At 45.1% G+C, this 24,262-nt stretch overlaps 1 protein-coding gene across 2 annotated transcripts in view; it reads right to left on the reverse strand.

The window, feature by feature from the left end:
• Positions 1-24,262, reverse strand: part of CRPPA (CDP-L-ribitol pyrophosphorylase A) — a 279,130-nt gene that overhangs the window by 222,158 nt on the left and 32,710 nt on the right. For both annotated transcript variants that reach the window (XM_044677768.1, XM_044677767.1), the window contains exon 3: positions 128-232. In XM_044677768.1, the coding sequence (XP_044533703.1) occupies positions 128-232 (105 nt within the window). The remainder of the gene's footprint in view (positions 1-127; positions 233-24,262) is intronic.

The raw sequence follows: 24,262 nt of genomic DNA on the forward strand, positions 1-24,262 counted from the left end.
AATAAATAAATAAAATGGCAGGCTTGGATGAGATGCCCCCCCCCACCAAGTCTCTTCTAGAGCACCAGTTGATACTACTAAAGGATTTTTCAACATTTTAGAACAAGACAGCAGGTTTCCTTCTTACCTTCCAAAGATCAGGGGAGCCTTCCACCAGCTTAGCCTTGGTGTGGCAGTACTTGAGTGCCAAGTGCAAGCATTCTGTCCCAAACTCCATGTCATAGTCACTGCACTGCAGAGAAGAAGCACAAATGAGAGTTAGAAAAACATGTAAGTGACAGCCATGGAAGGAAGATGACGGAGGTGATCTGGCAGCTCTCAGCCAGGATTCCCAACCTTTTTGTAGGTCATGGATCCCTGGGGAGGCCTTAACTGTAGAAACCAAATGCACAGGTTCACAAAGGAAACCAGAGGTTTCTGAAAATAAGTGTGACTTTTTTCCCCATCCACATTCACAGAGACCCTGGTTGTTGGCAAACCCCTGGCCCAGATCACTGAGGAGCTCTTGAACCTGAGGCCAATAAGTGGAGATGTTCCTCAGCACCTGAAGAGAGTGAGATGCTTTCTAGTTAGGAAGGCAAAACTATCTTCCCTCCAACCATTTGGGCACAGGACAAACAGAAAACACCCTGTTTCCAGGGCTCCAAGCCACTTGTGCAAGGATGTTCATCAAATGCCTAAAGGAATAGCAGTGATCATTTCTATTGGGACAACAGAGCATCCTGGGACACCCGGATTTTAATCTTGTTCATCGCAAAAGCATCTTCAGGAAGAGAAGGTTCTCACTGGCCTGAGATTTAAGACAACCAACGAATAGCACTCTACTTGGAAGAACCTAAACCTCCATTGTCCCAACCTTGGCCCAAGTGCCCGTAACAGAGTTCTCTGTGGCTATAACAGTGGAGGGACCTTTTCCAGCAGACAAGGGTATGTCTGAAGTCTAATCACCCTGAGGAAATGGCACTACAGACACTGATTTACCAATGGCAGGCCAACATAATCATATTATCAAACAGAGAAAGTGCAGTAAATAAAAAATAGAGATCAGGACCTTAGCAGCTCAGAGGGTTAATGGCATCAGGCCAAGCCCCCTCACTTTACAGATGAGGAAACAGAGGTCCATGGAGAGCAGTCATGGGCTCAAGATCACACAAGGATACTACTGAAATTTTCCCTGTGCCCACTATGTGCCAGGCACCAAAGATGGCCCTCAAGAAGCTTGTCTTCTGAGGGAGAAAATGATCCAGCAAGCACCCTGGGAAGATCTTTCCTTGCCTCCTCTATGAGGCCACCTTCCCTGGCCTCCCCCTTGGAATATCACACCTCTGGCCATGCATACAAATCTCCTCCACCACGTGAGAGCTCCTGAGGACAGGCACTGTTCCAGGCTTGGGCTCTCTCCCTCCTCATCTCCGACATCTGACTTCTCACCATGTGCGGCACCACTCTTGTTCTTCTTTAAGCTTCCCATCTTCCCTCTGAGATTATCCCCATTTTTCCTATCTAGACCTTGTTTTCATGTTATGGTCCCTGCTGGACTGGTAGCTCCCAGAAGCAGGGACCTCCCTCTTTCTCCCTTCTCTGCATCCTCAATATTCAACATAGTGCCTGGCATACAGCAGGTGCTAAATAAATGACTGATTGACATATATATGTATAATATTTATATAGGGCTCACTATATGGGCACTATGCTAAGCACTTTGACAGAGAGAAAATATGAATATGGGGACAGAGGCACAAGGAGGCAGAACAAGACTCAGAGGGGAGCTTTGAAGGCAGCCAAGGATTTTGAAGGAAAAAGGAGAAGAGGGTGTTCCAGGCGTGGGGCACAGCCAGAGCAATGTCCTAGAGAAGAGAGATGGAATGTCATGTTGGAGGAATAGCAAGAAGGCTTTGTGGATCGACTGTAAAGTATGTGAAGGGAAGTATCAAGTAGTAAGCCTGAAAAATAGGAAGGAAACAGCTTTCAAAGGAAGTACAAGTTGTATCTGATTGGAGAGTAAAGAGGGAATCCCTAGAACTCAAGGATCAGGGCAGTGAGATGGGCAGTGCTGGGCCTTCAGGACCTTCGGGCAGCCCCATGATGGAAGGAAAGGAGAGAGGAGAGGCTGGACACAAGCAGGCAGGCAAATTAGAAGGCTACTGCCATAGTTCTGGTGAGAGACAATGACAGAGGAGGGCCTGAGCTCAGGTGGAGGGTGGCGTGTTGAAGGGGGATTTGTAATTATTACCACCACACAGACGTGCCCCATCAAATAAGACCCACCATTTCTACATAGGCATCCTGAAACTTGCCGATTCCTTAGAAAAGGTCTAAGTGAGCCTACCCATCTTTTTTACATTTAAATGAATGAATTTGTCTGTTTGTTCTATTAAAATAGCAGTTCTACTCCCAGCAATGCCATGATCTGGGACAATCCTGCAAGGCTCATGTCAGGGAAAGCTCTCCACCTCCAGAGAAAGAACAGCTGGAGTCATCTTTCCCATCAGTGTATTTATGGTTTTATTTGGAGGTTTTGGTTACATGTCACTTTGCTCTTACAACTGTAATCGTGGGGCACCAGGGATGTTAACTATTATTATTAAATGTAACCTAAATGGTTTGTGGGTTCACACTGGGTTGAAGGAGAGACAGGACCAACCAGGATAGGGAGACCAGGGTTCACTGCCAAGCTGTTAACTATCTCAGGAATGACAGTTAGGCCCAACGGTCATTCTGCCCACCTAGGCTAGGGTCTATAGAACCAGCAGGCAAAAGGTAAAAGTATATAACAGTTTAATTGAGGGAAATAATAATGAAGGATGAGAATAAGGAATTCTATACTTACAACCTAAGGGCAAACCACAGGGGCAAGAGAAGGACTTGACTACACTATTCTATTGACCTAAGCCAGGCAGGGCCCAAAGGAAGCAGTACTGAAGTCACAGGGAAAGTTCCTCCAAACCTGGTTCCAGCCAGGTTTGGTCAGCTCAGCTAAAGGACCTGAGGGTGGCTTTCAATTAGGGTCTCACAGTAAATCCAAGGATGGTCACAGGATGCCAAGAGCCAAGGTGATCCAAGGTACCCAGGTAGGGCGAGTGAGTTTGAAATGCTGTCCATCAGATCACAAACCACTTCCCCACTTGGTGCTGCTCTGCAGGTCTGTTGTCCACTGCTGAAAGCCTCCACCTCTCAGGATCCCAGGAAATCTGAATGCAGGTTTTCCCTAACTCTGAGATCTCCCAGGGTTAGCAACAGTTATGTCCCCAATCACTAATGGAGTCTCTCTCAGAGCACAAGCCCCACTTCCTGCTCCTTCATTCCATCTTGGAATTCTCCAGCCCTTCCTGCTAGGTCCAACACTAATACTAAATTAATTGCTAAATAACCCTCACAACACAACTATGACCAATATGGAAGTGGGTTTTTGTAAGGATGGGATGATCTTTGGCATACACTGCATTTGAATGCTTGCAAATAGACTATATATGCATGGCCAAAGATAGAGGATTCAAATATGCACTTATCATAATTGACTGGTTGACAAGGTGGCCAGCATTCGTGATAAAATCCCTACTGAAAGAAATCATTCCTAGATTTGGCATACCCAGTAGTATTGGCTCAAACAGAGGGAGTCATTTTACTCATGCAATAACTCCAAGAAGTCTACAAGAATCTAGGAATAAAAGGGAATTATTATGCCATTTATCACCCGGAAAGCACTGGGCAGGTGGAAAGATTCAACAGAGAAATAAAGACTATTGGTAAAGCATTTGTCAGAAACTAATTTAAAATAGACAAATGCTTTACCAATAGTGTTATGGTATCTGAGAAGCCAAGCTAGCAGTGACTTACATCTTTCCCCATTTGAAATGCTATATGGCCAACCTGTTTGGCAAGGGAGAGCTCACAAAACCCCATATGTCTCAATGCTGGGCGCGGATTGTGAACTGCATAAATATATCCAGGCCCTGCAACAAAGACTCACAGAACCCCATGAACTCAGTTTGATTCAACAGAGAGTTCTCCTTGATTATGACTTGCATAATTTAAAGCCAGAAGACATAATGTACATAAGAAACTTCACAAGAAAGTCAACAAGAGACCCCAAATGGTTAGGACCTATAAAATTTTGCTCACTATCCCTACACATGTAAAAGTAGAAGGAAAATGTTTGTGGTTCCACATGACCCACATGAAACCTGAAAAGAAACATACAAATGCAGAACACCCAGAAACAGTTCAAGATAGACAAATTACAGAAAGTGCTGAGGACTGAGAATTGAAATTCAAAATCATTGAAAAACATCTGAAAGTGCATATAACATACACACACAAACAACTGATTGACATCACTGACAAAGCATCACAATCCACACTGTTCCTGCATCCAGACCAGAGAGCCCATCTGACAACATCTATGACAACAGACAACATGTGACGGAGAAACAGAGAAGGGAAAAAGAATCAAGAGAAGAAAAGGAAATTGTGAAAATCACCAAGAAGAAAGATGCAAGAAAAGAGTACTTGAAAAGACACTGTGAAAAAAGTTTTGAACTTTGAACTTTACAAAAAATGGACAATTGCACAAAGAGGACAGAAGGAAATGGTTTACATAAGATTATGGTGCGGCAATAGCACAAAAACACAAATTAACCTCACACTTTAAGGAAAATGCAACCACAGTACATAGCATCAAGATACAAGAGAAATCTACAGACAACTTGAAGAAAACTGACAACTTTGAGAACAAAGGTGAGTATTTTGCATGCACAGTACATAAAGAGAACACAAAACACAACACAAAACTGGTATCTAGTCAAGACCTCATGTAAACAAGTGAGTGTCTGAGGATTGTGTAAATACAAAATGTATATATATCTATAATGTAAATAGTTGCAAATTCCATAAGATTTTAACCATATAAGAAGATAGAGCAATTTTCTTGTCTGGTTAACATCGATATGAAGAACTAATGCTTGTACAAATGTATAATAGTGTAAATAATGTAAATTTTATATATACTTGTAACACAGGTTGGAAAAGTAGAGTAGAATTGTAGAATTGTAAATAATACTCCCTAACCATGTAGACTGTAGCATACTAACAATTTAGCAGATAATTGGGACATTAGACATAGGGAAAGTACAGAAAGGGCGAGGGAAGTTCAAAAAATTTTAGCGAGCTAGGGCAAGGAAAGCATAAGAATAAAATATATAAGTGTTGTTGGATAGATAACTAAGAATACTAACATACTAAAATAGATGCTCAATATAAAAAGTAACATTGCATTTAAAACATAAGCAGTTTAAACATAATTTGATAACAGCTAAGAATAATAAGATAGTTGTATTGCATTACTTGATAGATATACATTAAAAGAAGAAAGAAGTTAAAATTCTGTTAAAATCATAGATGGGGTTAAATAATAATTTAGAAGAGTTTATGGATAAAAAAATTTGTTACTTAGACATCATGTTCAATGAAAAACTTTTCATGTTACAAGATTGTTTTACGCCCTGTAAATATTGTTATATAAATTCCAATCCTCATCCCCCCACCAACCTCTCCAAAACCTGTCTTAGAATAGGAATAGATAGATAAGTATAGTGATAAGACAAGATAAGGATTTATCACTTTGGAGGGAGGGGGAACATAAGATAGGAATAGGAAATAGTGATGTATGAATGTCCCACCACACAAAACCGGGATACTGTAAGGATGAGACTTGTGCAAGGGGGATGGGACCAAAGGAGCCAGAGAGAAGGCAGTAACTGACAGTTGCTGATAGTTGAGACTGAAGGGAATTCTGGGAATTTCTCGGAGAAAGAAAGGAGAGGAGAGGTCTTTGGGTGGAGGACTGAGAGAGGGAGGAGGTGGACATCCCAGCTCAGATCCAGTGCTGAGGGCTTCCAGAGGATCTTTCTTTGGAAATTGAAACCCTGATTCCCTGATCAAAGCCATTCCATCACTTCTCACCCATCAAGACTTCAATTATAGGGGGCAGCTGGGTAGCTCAGTGGATTGAGAGTCAGGCCTAGAGACAGGAGGTCCTAGGTTCAGATCTGGCCTCAGACACTTCCCAGCTGTGTGACCCTGGGCAAGTCACTTGACCCCCATTGCCCACCCTTACCACTCTTCCACCTAGGAGCCAATACACATAAGTTAAAAGTTTAAAAAAACATTTTTTTAATTAAAAAAAAATTTTTAAAAGACTTCAATTATAGAGTTAGCTAAGTTTTTGGACTCCATTTTAGGAGTGACCTCTTAGTCTCCTTCTCCCATTACCCAATCTTGCTGAGAGACCCCTTTTCAGTCAAAACTTACAACTATAGAAAAGGACAGAAACAGAAAGAAAAGGGGTGGGGGAAGAAGCTTAGGAGTGGGGACCCCAAAGGTTCCCTCCTGACAGACCCCATAGAAATAGAGAAGAAGGCACCCCAAAAACCCTCTGCCCTTCACCCCTTCCCCCAATCCCTGAATTGTGAATAATAAAAGCCATTCAACAGTCAGATAGCATTCCAGAGTGCCTGAGAGATGAGGGAGAGGGAAACCACAGCTTGGTCTGGCTGCCTCCATCTTGAAGCCAGACTACCTGCTGTGAAATTAAATGATTCGGGGGGGGGGGAGGTTTGTGTGAACCCCGTCCTTATTCAGAATCAGATTTGGGTACCACATACCTCGTCTTATAGGGAAGCCTTGTCCCAACTCCTGTAGGGCAGCACAACCATCCAGGTCACCCAGTTTTGGAGTGACACCCCTTAAAATCTCCCAGTGTATATTCAGCCCCAGGAGAGAGCTGGAAGAGAGATTCACCTCATAGACTTTCTCTATCTCCCTTCTATCAAACATCCAGGACTGGCTCCTTTATTATTACAGTTTGCATGATAATAAAAAGAAACTGTAAAAAAAATACACAGGTAACTCCCTCTCCTCCCCCCATTAAAGAGGGTATAATCTGTTAATGCAATAAATATGCATATATATTTTCATTCTAGTCCTTATTGCCAGTGAAATGCCACTCACTTAAACCTAAGCTCTCACTCCTGTGTGGGCCAAGTGATTCCCAAATCTGTCATTTCCGTTGACTGGAAATTGGGCATCTCAAGGAAATCACATGTCCAACAGCCACAGAATTCCTCTTCCTTCATCTCAAAGTTCACTCTGGTTCTTCCAACTTTTTTTCTTTCAGGAAAATTAGACGCCACATCAACATACTACACCAAAGAGGAAGAAAGGATGAGGGTACCAGGAAGAGAGGGTGGGATCCAGGAACCATCTCTAATGGCTACTCAAAGGCCACCTTGCCCTCTTTGAACAACTAGGAAATTTGAAAGAAAGCATCCATGGGAGTGAATTTCTTTGGTTTCCAGTAAGGAACTGATTGTAAGAGAGATTTCAACTATCCTGAAAAGAATCAGGACAAAGAGTCTACCTGTATTTGTAGGGGGAACCTACAAAAGCCTACAAAGCTGGGAACCATTTTAGAAGTTAATCCTGGAAAGACTCAGGCCCACTAGGATCCCAACAACCACAATTCTGACCCTGCATGACTTCCCCAATCCAGGCTACCCCCACAAAATCTCCATCAAAGCTAGTCCCCTGGCTTTAGGCTCCTTTTAGGCAGCCATGGGGAGTCAATGGCCACTTAATTCCCTAATTATTATGACTCTACCGGGTTCATTTTATAATCCCACTCAGAAATATGGTATAATTTTTAATGAGCCATTTGAAAACTCTTTTTAAATGTTTTATGGAGAAAAAGAAAAGACAACTTAAATAGGGTGTGACGTAAGATTAATTTTTCAAGTTAATTCATCATCATCATAGCAGTCAGATTCAATATTTCCTAATGAAACATGATATATGTATGCTGTTCTTCTCAATCTCCCCTTGCAAATTCAAAACATCCAACTTTTCCAGTTGGAAATAAACTACAAGTTAATTATGATCAGAACTTTGGAGCAATTTGTCCAAGCCATACTATATGTATTTCTAGTTAACAGATTGAATTCCTGTTTCCATTGCAGAGATTTGGAAATTTTCATTCTCGAAGTTAATGTCATATGTTATCAGGTGGGAATTGCCTATAGTAGTCCTTTGTAATAGATGATCTGAGGGGAGGAAGCTTAGAACCTGGCACCATCCACACCATGATTTCAACAACATCATTTCACAACATGATTTCATCAAAGTGATATCGAGAGGAGGGAGAGAGAATGATCCCAACACAATGGGCTGACCCCTACAGAAAACAGACAGAAAGCCATTGGCCAGAGTCACATGGGATTCAAAGGCAGAGATAGGCTGAGCTCTTAAGAGTTGAAGGGAGGACCCTATGGATGAGCTCACAAGTTGCGTAATCCTCCCAGGATCTCAGCACAGTCTCATGGGAAGAATGCCCAAGAAAGCACAATAAAAAGGGGATGAAAACTTAACCTAAGACATGTATGTACAAGTATCTCAATGTATAATCATACTCTCATTTCCATAATCAGAATCGGCTTCAAGTCAAACAAAATCGGCTCCCTTATACTCTTGCCTACTGGGCACACCTGCATTCAATGCTTTATCTTATCAAAACTCTTTTTTGAAGCAGACATCTACCTCCTCATATATTCCTGGTATTAGGCAACATACTGTAGAATTGCATGAGAGACAGTTATCCAGGAGACCTTGTTCTCAATACAACATCAGATTATTTGTTGAATAATTAAGATGGGATGATCTTAGCCCAGGACCCTGCCCGGGGGGGAGAACACTGACGTGCCTGTCTCCAGGTAACAATGGGGAAGAGCTACAGAGGCAGACAAAGCTTCTCCTTCAGGTAAGAACATTATTGTGCATTTCTTTGGAAGCTGATTTATATTTTATTCATCTCATTTTTATCTACCTGCCCACACACATTCCCACCAGCCCTGCCCAGCTCCATCAGAATCCATCCTTGAACCCAGGCCAGGAAAGAGCTGCCCATCCTGTTGAGGAAACTAGAAAACTACCAGTTGGCTGCTTCACTTCACAGCAAATCCTCAAAGGAAAAAGAGGAAATGGGAGGGAATTCTCTGCAGAGAGAATCCGACAATCTCATATTTAGCCTTTACTGAGCTCACTTTCCTACCCAGTTTTTCCAGGCCAAAAACAATAAGTCTGGTTCCAATGTGCAAGACACTGTGTTAGATGCTGTGGATAGAAAGACAGTGATGAAACGAGGCCTGTCTGCGGGGGTGCTTATCAGGAGAAACAACATAGTAGATGCTGATGACAAAGAGATGGACAGAGGAGAGAGAAACAGGACTGATAGATACATGGACACTTGGATGGATAGGACAGATGAATGAAGACAGACAGATGGACATTTGGATAGATAAGACAGATGGATGGATGCAGGCAGGCAGAAAGATAGATGGATGGATGAATAGACAGAAAGATAGATAGATAGATAGATAGATAGATAGATAGATAGATAGATAGATAGACAGACAGATGGATAGATAGAAAGATAGAGGGATGACATAAGGAGGGAAAGAGGGACAGATGCATAGCTAAATGGATGAATGCATGGATGGAAATAAGGATGGATAGAGAGGCAAATTAGATAAATTGATGGAAGAATGGATGAACATTAGGATGAAGAGAGAGAGACAGATAAGTGGATGGATGAACATAAGGATGGATAGACAGATATATAGATGGTTGAAGAGACAAATGGATAAATGAGAGAGACAGAGAGAGACAGATACAGAGAGAAAAAGAGAGAAAGACAGAGACAGAGAGACACAGATACAGAGACAGAGACAGAGAGAAAGCATTTATTAAGGCTTACTATGTACCAGGCACTCTACTAAGTGCTGGTTGGTGAAAGAAACATAAGCAACTAAGAGAGACCTTGGCCCCAAAGAGCTTACATCCTGAGCACAGTGGCTCATTCTGGAGTTATTCAGGAAATGTTACAGAAGCCTGGAACTAAGAATGGCCCATCCAAGCCTACCATGGTTCCAGAAGTCATGTCCAGTTTCCTGGTGAAGACCAGAAGCAGAGATGATAGCCCATGTAGGTAGCAAGTATACACTGCAACAATACATATCTCAACTAACCTTTGGCACCACACTCCTTCCCTCCTTCCAGTGTCTCCCATGTCATCCATCAGGGAGACTAATGAATTTCAATAAGGATGTTAAAAGCTAAACATGCAAAGTACATAGTAAGGACTTAATAAAATACTTGTTGAAGTTAGGCAAGAACAGAGGGAAGAATTAAGTAAATAAACCATAAATTCAGTCATGTGCTCTGAAAAAGCAAGGACTGGCAGCCCATATGAAGAAGAATCTGTTTAGGTTGTAGAGAAATTATGATGTTTCTATTCAGAGGATCTGAATTCAAATCTTGATTTGAGTACTTTTTGCTTATGTGACTTTGACAAAGGCCATTCAAGTCTCTGGACTCCATTTCTTTACCTAAAAAATGAGAAGGATGGACTAGAGCAGGGGTCAGCAACGTATGGCTCTCGAGCCATATCTGGCTCTTTTGAGGGCCAGAAATGGCTCTTTCTGCAGGAGCCATGAAGTCCATTTTTTCAGGCGCTATTACAGGAGCAGCACTGTGAGCACTGGATGGCTCTCACGAAATTACATTTTAAAAAATGTGGCCAAAAAGTTTGCCGACCCCTGGACTAGAGAATAGAGAGTAGGGGCAGGTAAGGTAAGGGATTGTGGGAAAACAATGCACTCAAGTACTTCAGGGGCCCATTTGTCTCCTTAAATACTTCATTTTCACAACTAAGGAAGTATCCTGTCCCATAGACTGAAAAAAGAAGCATGCCTTATATCTCTCTGATATATGTCCATATATATGCATATATGATATATAGTCTCTGTACACATATGTGTGTATGTCTCTATACATGCATACATGGGAGGTATATATACATATAGATGGGTGGATGGATTACATATATAATATATAAAATTAATTACTGTAATTATTTAGTCATTGTTCAATCACATCCAATTCTTCATGATCGTATTTGGAAATTTCTTGATAAAGATACTATGTTATGCCATTTCTTTCTCCAACTCATTTTACATATGAGGAAACTGAAGCAAATTGGGTTAAGTGACTTGTCCAAGGACATAGAGCTAAGAAGAGAGGTCAGACTTGAACCCACAAAGATGAGTCTTTCAAGCCTGGGGCTCTGCCCTTCTTCTTCTTCTCCTCCCTCATTCTTCCACTTCCTTTTTTTCTCTTTCACTACATCTACACTTCTCTGCTGAATGTAGGTTCCCTGAGGCCAGGATGTTTTCATTTTTGTCTTTGTATCCACACGCAATCAACAAATCTTTATTCAGAACCCACTTATGTGCAGAGCATCATGCTCGGCACAGAGATCCAGTATGATAAACTCAACCATCCCTACTCCCGGAAGCTTAGGTGCTAATGAAGGAAACGGTAAATGTGATTGAACTTCTCAGTAGTCTATGCTCGCTGATGGTCCCTGGACAAGAATCTTCTATTTATTACTACCTAAAGCTAAGTGAGTATTTGTAGATGGTCTCAAAACTGGGATCTTAGCACAGCTTTTCCGCCACTGTCCCTGCAGCTCGGGATGGGAGTGCCCAGTACTGAGGGCTTTTCTATTCCTCTTTGGTCCATGGGTCACCACAGAGCTTGTCCCTCGCCGGGTGTCTGCCGCCTCCTCAATGAGCCAGGCTCCTGCCAGACACACTGCAAAATGAAAGGATTGGTCTAGACGACCTCCGAGATCCCTTCTGGCTACGATCCTAGGTCTGCTTGGCCCCCAAGTGCTCTCACTATTTATGATGCCAAGCTAGAAAGAAAGGCACCGTATCTTTGGCTGGCTTAAAGAGGACACTTGCGCCATTATCTCTTGGAGGTGGTCTCTAATGAGCCAATACAGCACTGGACAACATAAAGCCTTTGCTGACACCCACAAATGGATGCTTTGCGATATTTATGGGCTCACGCAGAAACTTCGAAAGAGCACTGCCGGATAACTGCCCTCAGGTATCCCATTAACCTAGTCGAGCCAGAAGGCAGCTGAACAATCCTCCCATGGCAGCACTCTCCCGGGACAAAACCCAGGGCTTCTGCCCCACTAACCCTCCGCTGCCTCCCTTCTCAGAGACCACATTCCTTCGCTGGTTAATCACCGTCATCGTTATTTGCCAAGCGCTGACATTTTCCTCCATGCCCTTCAATCCAGGCAAAAGCGCATTCCTTCCCCCAAGGACTATCATGAAATGAAGCAGACCTCGAAGGCAAACAACACACTTACTCCAAAGAGTCTGCAACAGAGCGGCAACATCTTCATTCATTTCCATATGATATATCAATTAGAAACCGCACATGGGAGCTGGCGATTGCCAGATCCAGTATTCCAATGGCTGGACCCCATCGCTCTCCCCACAGTACCAAGTTAGCAAGAATCTCCTCAGCTATGGACTGTGTGGGGCAAAGAAAGTCCTCGAGCCTTCCAAGTATGCCATTTCTGAGGCGTGGAGACCTGATCATTTCTAATTATACCTCAGCAGAAAACCACTGCAAGCTCCAATGCCTTCCAGAAAGTCCTTTCAGTGTTTTAAAACCAAATTGAAGGAAGGAAAGCAGATTGGGGGAGAGGGGCAGGAGGAGGCAATTCATCTATGTCAAGTGCATTTTTAATAAGTTTGGTGTGTTTGTGTTCGAGAGTGGGCTTTTTTTTTTTTTAATCAGCACATACTTGCTGGTTCTTGCCACATCTTGTGGAGTCTGCTAACTTGGATGAGTTTATTTATTTATTTTTGGCAAATGTAGTCGTTGTGAAAGATGGCAGATTGATAGCCCCAGGGACAAAGAGCTACCTTTCACGGGAGAACAGTTACAACCAAGAGCCAGGCCGCCTGGGTTTCCTTCCCCGTGTCCACTTACAACAGAGGTTCTTACCCCCCTCGGGTGCCATGGATCCTACAAAGCCTAAGGACTCCTTTGTAGAGAAATGCTTTGAAACACGTAAAACAGGATGCATAGGATTACAAAAGACGCCAGGCTAGCCATTTTCAAAGTCTCTATGGTTTTTCCAAAAAGCTCCCCAACCCCACGTTAAGAAGCCCTGATTTAGAGACATCTCAAGCCATGGCAGGCCGCGGGGTATTTTTCCCGCTAGCCATTATGTCTTGGGAAGCCAACCTCTTTCTAGGCCCAAGACCTTTACAAAACACAAAAATGACACACTTGGTGACAGCTGGTACCCTTTCTGCCTGTCACATCTGGCATCACAAGTGGCTTCCTTAGAAAGAACCGGCAATCCTCCCTGCATCCCACACCAATGTCTGAATTTTAGAAAAATCTTCCTTCCCCCAAAGCCACACATAGGAGAAACTCCCAAGGTCTTTCCCGGCCAGCTGACAGTGAGAACGATTGTAACCTAAGGAAGAGACATGCTGGTTTGCTTTTGTAAGGTTTTTAGTTTCATTCCTTTCCTGGAAACTTCTTCAGGGCAAAAATCCCCTCAAAAGGGCCTCCCTCCTTTTTCTTGCCCTTCTCCTGTGGCTCTGCCAGTGTTCCTGGAGGCCAAGGATGGCAGGAAGAAAGGCCAGCTGTGTCTCTGAGGCTCAGGGCAGTGGAACAGCTGGAATGTAACCTGAAGCTAAGGGTTAAGGGAGATGGGGTGGGGGAGGAAGTCAGTGGGTGCCAAGGACAGGCAGTGTGAGAGGTTCTGGGATCCCCCAAAAGATGCCGGCTCATGTGCCCCCAGGGCATGGACTAGTACAGAGGGGCAGTAATGGGAGGCCATTCACCACATCTAGTCTCGGAACTGAAAGGGGCATTTGCTGAGCTCGCCCAGTTCCTTTCTGGAAGTAATGAAGATGGGACACAAGAGAGAGAGAGAGCGAGGATACGGGGGTACCATGGCTTCAATAGCTCACTGTGGCACTTCTCTCCCTCCCAAGAAAGCCAGCAGACAACGGCACCAGCTTGAGCTCTCTCCTATCCTTCTTAATACTCTGACAAAGTCTAAACCCCAAAGAGATGAAGGGGTCACACCAGAGCTCAAGGTCCAGGTTCAGCTTTATCCCTTCTCCCCACCTTTAATTCAGGACAGATTCTGACTGGCTCAGATGCCTAAGGGACATGGCAAAGGAGAAAAAGGGGAGGGTGTGGGTTAAAATTCCATTTCTAATACTGACTGTGGGACCCTGGAGGATACCCTCTTCAGTTTCTACACCTGAAAAACAAGGCAGCTGGACTTGGATTGGGGAGACCTGATGGCCCAAGGGCCTTGGAGCTTTGCATCAACAACTTACTGGTCCCTGAAACCCCTTCTAGATAATAATACTAAATAATAATAATAATTATTATTATTATTATGGACAGCATTTATATTGCACTTTCTGTGTGCCAAGGACTATGCAGTAAATACTTTACAACAATTATTATCTCAATTGAGCCTTACTTGATACCTGTAAGGCAGATGCTACTCTGACCCCCATTTTACAAAGGAGAAAACGGAAGCAATCAGAAGGGAAGTGACTTGCCCAGGATCACACTGCTAGGAAATGTCTGAGGTCAAATTTGAACTCAGGTCTTCTCGACTCCAAAGTGTTCTGTGCACTGTAGCACTCCCTAAAGGCCTCCTAAGATCCAGAGTCATGATCTAGAAAATTAAGGGCAGGACCAGGAAGCTTCTTGGGCTGACCCTAGATGTAGACCTGGAAGAGACAGTCATCTAATCCAACCCCTTCCCTTTGCAGACAAGGAAACTAAAGCCCAGAAAAAGGAAGTGATTCATCTGCCCTGGGTCCCAGAGTCAACGCTCCTTTTTCAGTGAGAGTATTTATACCCTCAGACATCATAGAAAGCCCCAAATTGGGGCTTCTTCCTCTTGGCTGGGCTGATTAACGAGGCTTTAAAAAGTGATACAGAAAAGTATTATAATGTGAATTAAACTTGAAAGTCATTTTTTTAAATGTTGTTAAACACTCACTCATTGTTAAACACTCACTAGCCCACCACTGGTTCAAGGCCGCATAATTACTAAGTAGCAGCGTAGAGATTCAAACCCAGATCCTTGGTATCCAAAACCCATGGTCTCTCCACTACGCCATGTTGCCGCAGTGATCAGGTCATCATCTTAGAAGTCTCAGGCAGAAGCCAAACAGACATCAGAAGTCTCTAAAGACTAAAACCAAAGCCAAATGGGCAGCAGGTCCCAGGATGAGCCTCTCCCTCAGCCCAATGGCTTTCCACCAGGTGCAGCATCCATTCATCGGCTTGCAAAAACTCCAGCATTCGACATGGCTCATCGCCTTCGCCTCCAGCCAAAAGGAATTCTGCACCATTTTATTCACCTTCGCTAAGTTCCCTCCAAAATTCAGCTTGACTAAGATTGCCTATTTGCACTTCCTGCTTCGTTATGCAGGAGATGGAAGCCCACACGCACACGCATGCACTCATGTACACACACGTGTGTGCATTCTGCCCTGGAGCTGGGGGGTGACATGAAGCAGCTGCACAGATGCTCTGACATCCTCTCCCGGCAGAGAGAGCAGCTCCCCACCTCTCCGGGGGGCTCCCTGGGGGTTTCCGTCCATTCTTTCCTCGACCTTCCGAAACCCCCTGCTTGGTCCTGCTTCACTTCCTCCCCAGGATGGACGCTCCATCCTCCAGGTCCGCTTTGCCAAGTGCTTCATTAAGGACAGAACCGATCAGACGGTCTTTGGCTCTTTTCCCAAGACCCCTCGGGCTTGCTTCAGAATGGCAGCCCCAAGAAGCCACGTGTGTGTGTATATGGGCAGATACACACATATGTGGGGGCCATACATGCATATGTGTCCATATGTGGGCACATATGTAGTGTGTATAACACGTGTAGAGACACAAATACAGATATCCATGCATATGTACTATTTCATATATTTCTAGAAAATTATAAATGTGTGTGAGAGACAGAGAGAGACAGACTGACAGAGACACAGAGAGACTCAGAGACACAGAAAGAGACACAGAGAGAGACAGACTGACAGAGATGCAGAGAGACGGGGAGAGAGAGAGAGACAGAGATGAAGAGACACAGAGAGAGAAGGGGGAGACAGAAAGAGACACACAGAGAGACAGACTGACAGAGATGCAGAGAAAGACAGAGACAGAGAGAGAAAAGAGGGAGAAAGAGAAAGAGACACACAGAGAGACAAAGATGGGGGGACAGAGAAGAGAAGACACAGAGAAAGATGCAGAGAGAGAAAAGGGGGAGACAGACAGGCAAACAGACAGGCAGACAGCCAGGGAGAAGTGGACGAGCTCTTCCCAGCCCCTCCAGGCTGTCTCAGCATCCCGATGCCGGTCCCAAGCTTGCTCGATGGAGCCCAGAGGATGGAGCTGGTGGCTTTCATGGTTTACGCCACGCTGCTTTTCGAAAGAGCAAATAGCATCAGGGCAGAAGGGGGAAGCTGGGCCCTAAGACTCACTAAGAGAGGCTTTCTAGCCAAGCTTTCCCTCCCCACCCCCAGCAGCACCTCCACAGCCTCCAGCAGCGGCAGAAAACCTGAAGTCCTGCCAGAAGCCTCTCCATGTAGCTGGGAAAATGTGAAGAAGCTTCTCCAGAGCAGGTCTAATTGCCGAGAGCATCCTCGAGGCAGGTGGCAGGTGGAAGGAGGCTACTTCCCGGCCCCCACGGCGCGCTAGAACAAATTGAGCTTCAGCACGGGTCTGGCGCCTGGGAAAACCCAATCTATTTCCCGGAAGCCTCACTCTGTGCAAGAATTTCTGCTCCTCTTGGCCACTCCGGAGAGGTCGGGCTCCCTGGGAGGAAGGAGGGGGCTCAGCCCTGTGCTAGAGGCAAATGAGAACACACAAAGTCCAGGTCCAGGAAACCAAGCCAGGTGGGGATGGCCGCTGCCAGTGGCTCGGTGTGTGTTGGGTCATCTTCAGTCACACTTGGCTCTCCATGGCCCCATTTTGGTTTTCTTGGCAAAGTTTCTGACGTGGTTTGCCATTTCCTTCTCCAGTTCATTTTACAGATGAGGAAACTGAGGCAAACAGGGTTCAGTGGCCTTAGAGGCCATCCAGGCCTGCCCCATCCTTTGACAAATGGGGAAACTGATTCAATATGGGGAAAGAGTACTCAATAACATGCCCAGGGTTCAAGTCAGCGTCAGAAGCTGACTCCCTTGCCTACCCCACCACACTGCCTCTTCATAATAATAGCCAAAAGAATCGTGAGCACACATGTGGCTCTTTGAGGTTGTAGGGCCCTTTACAAATGCTATCTAACTTAATCCTCACTGTCATTCTGGAGACTGGGTGCTATCGCTCTGCCCATTTTACAGATGAAGAAGATGAGGCAGATGGAGGTACGTGACTTGTCCAGGGTCACAAAGCAAGTGAACGTCTGAGGCTGCATTTAAATTCATGTCTTCCAGCCTCCAGACCAGTCCCACCATGATCCCCTGGAACTCCAGCTGCCGTGAAGCACCCACTATGGGCCAGGCATGAGTTCTGGCCTAGGGGCTTGGGCACAGAGGAAGAAGCAATCCCTAAGTCCAGGTGCTGATGTTCTAGTGGGAGAGCCAGCAAGTACCTCTGAGAGCATCCTAAAGAAATAGAGTCGACAGAAAGGATCCACAACCCTTAACGAAATGGCTTCTGCGTGCCGTAGCCGGGTATCCACCTCCAATAGAAACAGGGCCACAAGCCTGTGCCCAAGGGTGCCCACAGCTCCATGCTACCAATAACACCTATGATGGCATTGATTCTATTTCTTGGGGCAGCCAGGTGGCTCTGGAGTCAGACTCCTCTTCCTGAATTTTAACCTGCCTCAGACGTTGATTAGCTGTATGGCCCTGGGCAAGTCACCTAAACCTATTGGCCTCAGTTTCCTCATCTGTAAGAGGAGCTGGAGAAGAAAATGGCCGACCTCCCCCCCCACCCAGGATCTCTGCCAAGAAAACCCCAAATGGGGTCATGAACTATGGGAAACTCTAAGAACCCCAAAACTGTTTCTGTAAAACTCTTCCAGAAGCCCAGGGGAGCTCCTCTGGTCCCGAGTCAGAAGGCAGCAAACCGGTTTTATTCAAGGGTCGGGCTGTCTCGGCTCATCGCGCCAGGCATCAAGGGGGCAAACAGAGATGGAGAGAGCAGCCCCATATGCCCCGAGCTAACCAGGGGGAGATGCAGGTGAGCGATCCCAAGAGAAAGCACACGAAGCAAGGCTGCTGCGCCACGGGACCCCCTGGCTCCCTGGACACCACGAGGAACGGAATCACCCTTTTCTAGTACGCAGAGCTTGGATGGCATCCTGGCATCATTGACTTCAAGCCAGAAGGAGTCAAAGCGGCTGTGAAGGGACATGGAGGCCCTCCTCCATACATACCTTCAGAGGGTGCTCAGAGGATGATTAGGGTTCCATTTCGCCGATGGGGAGCCTGAGGAAGAGACTTGCCTTTTGCAGTTCACATGTTTTTCAGTCATGACCAGCTCTTCATGACTTCGTTGTGGGGTTTCATGGCAAAGATACCAGAGTGGTTGGCTATTTCCTCCTCCAGTTCATTTTACAGATGAGGAAACTGAGGCCACCAACGTTACATGATTTGCTCAGAGACACACAGCTAGTAAGTGTCTGAGGCCAGCTTGAGCTTGTCTGAGACAACACAACTAATAAGCCTTGATTCAAGCACTGCCTCGTGTCTTCTGCTGAAACCCAGAGCTCTTTGCTCCTTGCCCTACAGGAGGTTAGCTTTGAAAAGGGAGCCCTCCAAGACTTCAATGTGGGTATTTGATACCAGCAGAGCATTCCAAATTGGCCTTCAAGAACAGGAAATCTGACTTTAGAGAATGGTTTCCTCTGCAAGCAGGCCAACAGCTCGTCGGCTAAACCAGAGCCAGTTGTGTCTGGGAGCTCCTCATTCGCTTCAGGCCATGCTGGACAGGACAGCATGTTAGCCAGGACCACATTCAGCACCATCTCTGCATTCGGAACGACTTTAGGTCACGAATGGGGACACAAGGGGGGGAGAATGGCCATCAGCACACTGCTTTTATTAACCTCCCCTCTTCCTGACAGGCATGCCCAATGCAAAGGCTGGTGGTGCACTCCCTCTCTCTGTCTCTGTCTCTGTGACTATCTTTGTCTCTGTCCCTCTGTCTTTCTCCCTCCTTCCCTCTCTCTTGCTCTCTCTCTCTCTCTCTCACTTTCTCTGTCTCACTGTGTCTCTGTCTTTGTCTCTGTGTGTCTCTCTCACACACTTTCTCTGTCTCTCATTCTCTGTCTTTCTGCCTCTCTGTCTCTCTGTCTCTCTGTCTCTCTCACACACACATACTCTCTCTGTCCCTCACTTGCTCTCTGTCTGTCTCTCTCTCTCTGTCTCTAAGCATTGGAGTCAGCAAGGAGAAATCCCCTGAGTGTGTCCCTTCAGCAGGTGAATGCTTTTACTCCTCCCCATGGAGCAGGTGGACGGCCCGGTGGCCAGGGGTTATGTCTGGTAACAATTCACCATACCCAAAAGCTGTTGCTGAAACTCATCACCTGGAGTACAGCCAGAGAGGAAGATAGTGACTAAGTATTGGTTGAGTGGATAGTAATAGAGGGGAGGAGAGTTCACGGTACAAGTTATTTTCAACTAGACATTGAAGAAACAACTAAAACAAATGTCAGGAAGGTATTAGTAATGAGGGGACTAAAGCCCAATCACTGGGAAAGACCTTGAAGGTCCTCTGGTTTAACCCACTAATTTTACAATATGGAAGCTGAGGCCAAGAGCAGGTGATTAACAGGTCACAGGAGGGATGAGGTGCAGAGCCAGACTCTAACTCAGAGCCCCTGCTGCTAAGGGCATCCCTCTTCCCACCAAACCGCACCCCCAGCACCGATGGGGCAATGCTTGCTGGCCCATTGATGCATCAGTGGTTGCCTTTCTAATCCAAGGAAGAATCCTTTTTCAAGAACCACCTCTCCTAAGGAGACTCCGAATGCCACCGTGCCTAAGGGATTGGTATTTCAATCTTTCTGAGCTTGGAAAACAAATTACTCTGAGCATTCCCTACTCTTAGATACTTGAGTTGTGGCACACAGGTGAGCCAGGTGGGGCCAGAGGAGGTCAGTGATTCGTTTTCCTAATCTGGACTTCCTTTCATGAGGTATGATTGTACTGGGGGAGAAAGTGAATGGTTCTGTTTTGTTGGAGAAAAAAGAAATGAATCCCCTTCATCCCAGCCCAGTGGTGATCCTCTCCAAGTTTGCCCTAGGCCAGTCCTTGGACGGCAGACCCAGAGTCAGTTCCTGGGCCCGGAGTGGCAGAGTGGACAGCTTGTCAAGGCCCCCAGAGTGATGGCCACTATGGAAGAAGGCATGGGGGCAGGGGGTGGGGATCTTAAAAAGGATATAAAGGGCCATGATAAAAGGATCCTGGCTCAAGTCAGGAGCCCAGGGTTCAAACTCTGCCTCTGACACTTCCTTCCCTGTGGCGTTGGGCACATGGCTTGAGCACCTCAGGCCAGGGGATGCCCAGATCACCTCTGAGGTCCCTCCCAACATTCGTTCTGGAAGGCCTTGTTTCCAGGACATCAGAGGAGTTTCTGAAAGGAAATAGTTTCCCTTGAGGAAATGAATCCAGGGGGTTTCTCCTAGAGCCATGAGTGGAATAAGCAAACTATCTCCTTCCAGAAAGAGGGAAGAAATGGCTTCTCAGATTTTGCTGAGTGATGTCCATTCTGGCCAGTGTGATAATGAAATTAAATCTACCCTGCCCATCTTTAGATTTAATCACCAAAGGCAAAAACATCATCCCTTAATTCACAAGTGGGGAAGTCTTTAACCCACATGTGCAAAAGTGGGTGACAAATCAGAATGGACTGACTGCCACCTGGGCAGTCCTAAGAAAAGTGTCTGTTGTGATTGGACACGTAAACTAAGAGGAAGGCACAGGAAGTGATGCAAAATAAGTGCCTTTAAAAGGGAGTAACAACAACCTGTAAGGCTCTTCTTGTTCCTGGGTTGGACCTGAAGGAGTGCTGGCTGAGACCTTGGACCAGGTGAGACTGCTCTTAATCTCTCCCTTGGAACTACACATGGTGAGTGTAAAGACTGATCTTTCTCTGAAGGAACTCTCCTTTCAAGAGAGGATTCAAGCCTGAAGCTTCTGCTTCATTCATCCTCGGTCCTCAGCCTTCTCTGACTGAGGACTAGTTAAACCTCCCTGGGTTGAACCAGGGGCCGGAGCAGATTACTCAATCTGTTAGATTACTTATCCTACCCTATCCTCTTTCTGATTTTCTTACTTTCTCTCCCTCCTCTCATTTTTAAATAAACTACCATAAAAGTCATTTTGACTTGAGGATTTTTTATTGGGGATTGATGTTTATTCAATTCTCTGGTGAACATCCCCTTTAATATTCACCCAACCAAAACCCCTTTTTATCCCTTACACCAGACACCACAGGGTCGCCATCTTAAGGAGCTTGGACCCTTATAAATGGAACTGTATGAAAGGAGGATGGGCATGCTGCTTCAAGAGGAAGTGGGCTAAGGTCTCCCTGCCGGTCAATGAACACCTGTCTGGAGGCTGTCTCATACTCAGGCAGGGGCTGGGCTCAAAGGCCTCAGAAATCATTTGGTTAGTCATTCCATGGGCATTTTTACCAAGTACCTACTATGTGCCAGGGACTTCCATGCTAGGGCTAAGGAAACCAAGCCTAATCAATCAATCAATCAAACAGCATTTCATAAGCATTTACTAAGTGCAAGGAACTGTGCTAAGCTAAGCACAAAAAGAGGTAAAGGATAGTCCCTGCCCTCCAGAAGCTTCTAATCTAATGAAAAAGAAAGCATGCAGGTAAATAAGTAGAAAGCAAGCTATAGACAAGATAAATAGAAAATAAGAGCAGAAAAGCCCTAAAATTAAGGGGTTGGGGAAGTTCAATCCTTGCTTCTTCATGAAAACACTTCAGAGGCTTCCTTTCTAGGAGTTTTGAGCCTTCTTTTTTCCCAAAACCTTTATCTTATGTTACATTCATAGAGCACAAGATGACTTCAGTAAATATCTTTAGTCCTCCAGGTATCTCACCATAACAGGCAATCTGGCTGGTCTGCCATGATTTATTCTCAGGGAACTCAGGCTGGCTCCCAAGGTCACCACTTCTTCCCTTTTGGTGTCCACAAACTAGCCATTCAATAATCTGACCTAAAATGTTTCTGGGAACAGACTTTCACCACACTGACCTGTAGATGGATGGAATCTCTTTATTTCCCTTTCTGAGAACTAGGACAGCGGCCCACTTCCTCTTCCAGATACCCTTAAATCAAGTGCTTCTGCAGGTCAGGTGGAAACACCAGACATAAATGAAAGAGAAGATCTGCATTTTGGGGCATTAGTTCATGTCAATAAATGTCTCTATAAATTCGAAGGGCAGCAGTCATTTCCCACAAATCACAGAAAGTCCAATCTAATCCTTTTTTTTTTTTTTAAACTCTTACCTTCGATCTTAGAGTCAGTATTGTGTATGGCTTCCAAGGAAGAAGAGCAGTAAGGGCTAGGCAATGGAGTTAAGTGACTTGCCCAGGGTCACACGATAGGAAGTGTCTGAGGTCAGGACCTCCCATCTCTGGGCCTGACTCTCATTCCACTGAGCCATCTAGCTAACCCGCCCCCATCCTAATACTTTATTAGAAGATGAATGTCACCCTAAAAAATGGAGATATAATGTAATTTTCCTTGTTCTACAGCAGTAATAAACATAATGAAAACAGAATTATATTACTTGTATAAAAATGAAATAAAGTCTCCTGCCACATAGCAGTCCTCAGAAAGGTTGATATTTGCATGATGGAACTGATCAATAATAGTTTTGGAATGGGGGCTCATAATTTGAATTTTTCAAAAAGAAGGAATTGGATAAGATGACCTCTTAACTGAAAAGAAAGGACTGGAGCTAAGCAGAGGGAGTAAGGAGGGGTAGGTCAATTTGGCATCAGGATAATCGTACATGAAGAAGAGAAGGAGCTAGCAGCTGGAATTCTTGCCTTCTTGGCAAGTCTGTATCCCTGTACCTCTATTTCCTCTCTTCTATACCCTTGGCAGTCAGGTTTCCAACTTTATCATTCACCTGAAATTGGACCCCCAAGTTACCAATGGCCCCTTAATTGCCAAACCTGAAAGCTTTTCCCCTGTCTTCATCCTTCTAGAACTCCATCATTATTCCATGTGAACTGGAAAGACCTCCAGGAATTGATGCAGAGTGAAAGGAGCAGAACCAGGAGAACATTGAACACAGAGACTGATACACTGTGGTAAAATTGAATGTAATGGACTTCTGTACTAGCAGCAATGCAATGACCCAGGCCAACTATGAGGGACCTATGAGAAAGAATGCTAACCACACTCAGAGGAAGAACTGCAGGAGTAAAAACACAGAAGAAAAACAACTGCCTGATCACATGGGAGGATGGGGATATAATTAGGGAAATGAGCACTCTAATGCAAATATCAATAATATGGAAATTGGTCTTGATCAATGGCACATGTAAAACTCAGTGGAATTGTGCGTTGGCTATGGGAGGGGGTTGGAGGAGGGGAAGGATAGAACATGAATCCTATGACTATGGAAAAATGTTCTAAATTAATTAAATACATTTTTTAATGAAAAAAATAGAACTCCACCATTTGACGCTATTCATCTTTGCTGGAACACTCCCTCCTCTGCAGGTGTTTAGGGTGTTGCCCTCTCCTGGTTCTTCAGTCTATTCAGTCATCCCTCTGTCTCCTCTCCATGTCACACCCTCTATGGGTGTCCCCAGAGGCTGTCCCAAACCATCTTCTCTTTTCCCTCCACCCTAACTTAATGATGTCACCAGTTCCCATGTGTTCAATCACCATCTCTCTTCAAACGATCCTAAGATCCCTGTATCGGACCCTGGTTTCCTACTGATCTATTCCTGCATCACCAAATGCCTTTTGGAAATCTCAAATCCACTATCGTGTGGGCATCTGAAACTCAACAAAGAACTCGTCATTTTCCCACAAAACCATCCCTTCTTCCCAACTGTGCCAAAGACACAGCCATCCCAATGAGTCGGGATCACCACCTCAGAGACCTCCTCAGCTCATCACTCACACTCATCCCTGTATCCAATGTGTTGCCAAGACCTATTAGTTCCTCCCTTCAGAATATCTCTTCCCTACAGCCCCTTCTCTCTAGTGAACAGCCCCCCTTGTTCAGGCCCACAACGTTCCTTGCCTAGACTAGCTCTACAACAGTCTTCTAACAAGTCTCTCTGCCTAATGTCTCTCCCTGT

The sequence above is a fragment of the Gracilinanus agilis genome, chromosome 5 (assembly GCF_016433145.1).
Source record: "Gracilinanus agilis isolate LMUSP501 chromosome 5, AgileGrace, whole genome shotgun sequence".
NCBI classification, from domain to species: domain Eukaryota; kingdom Metazoa; phylum Chordata; class Mammalia; order Didelphimorphia; family Didelphidae; genus Gracilinanus; species Gracilinanus agilis.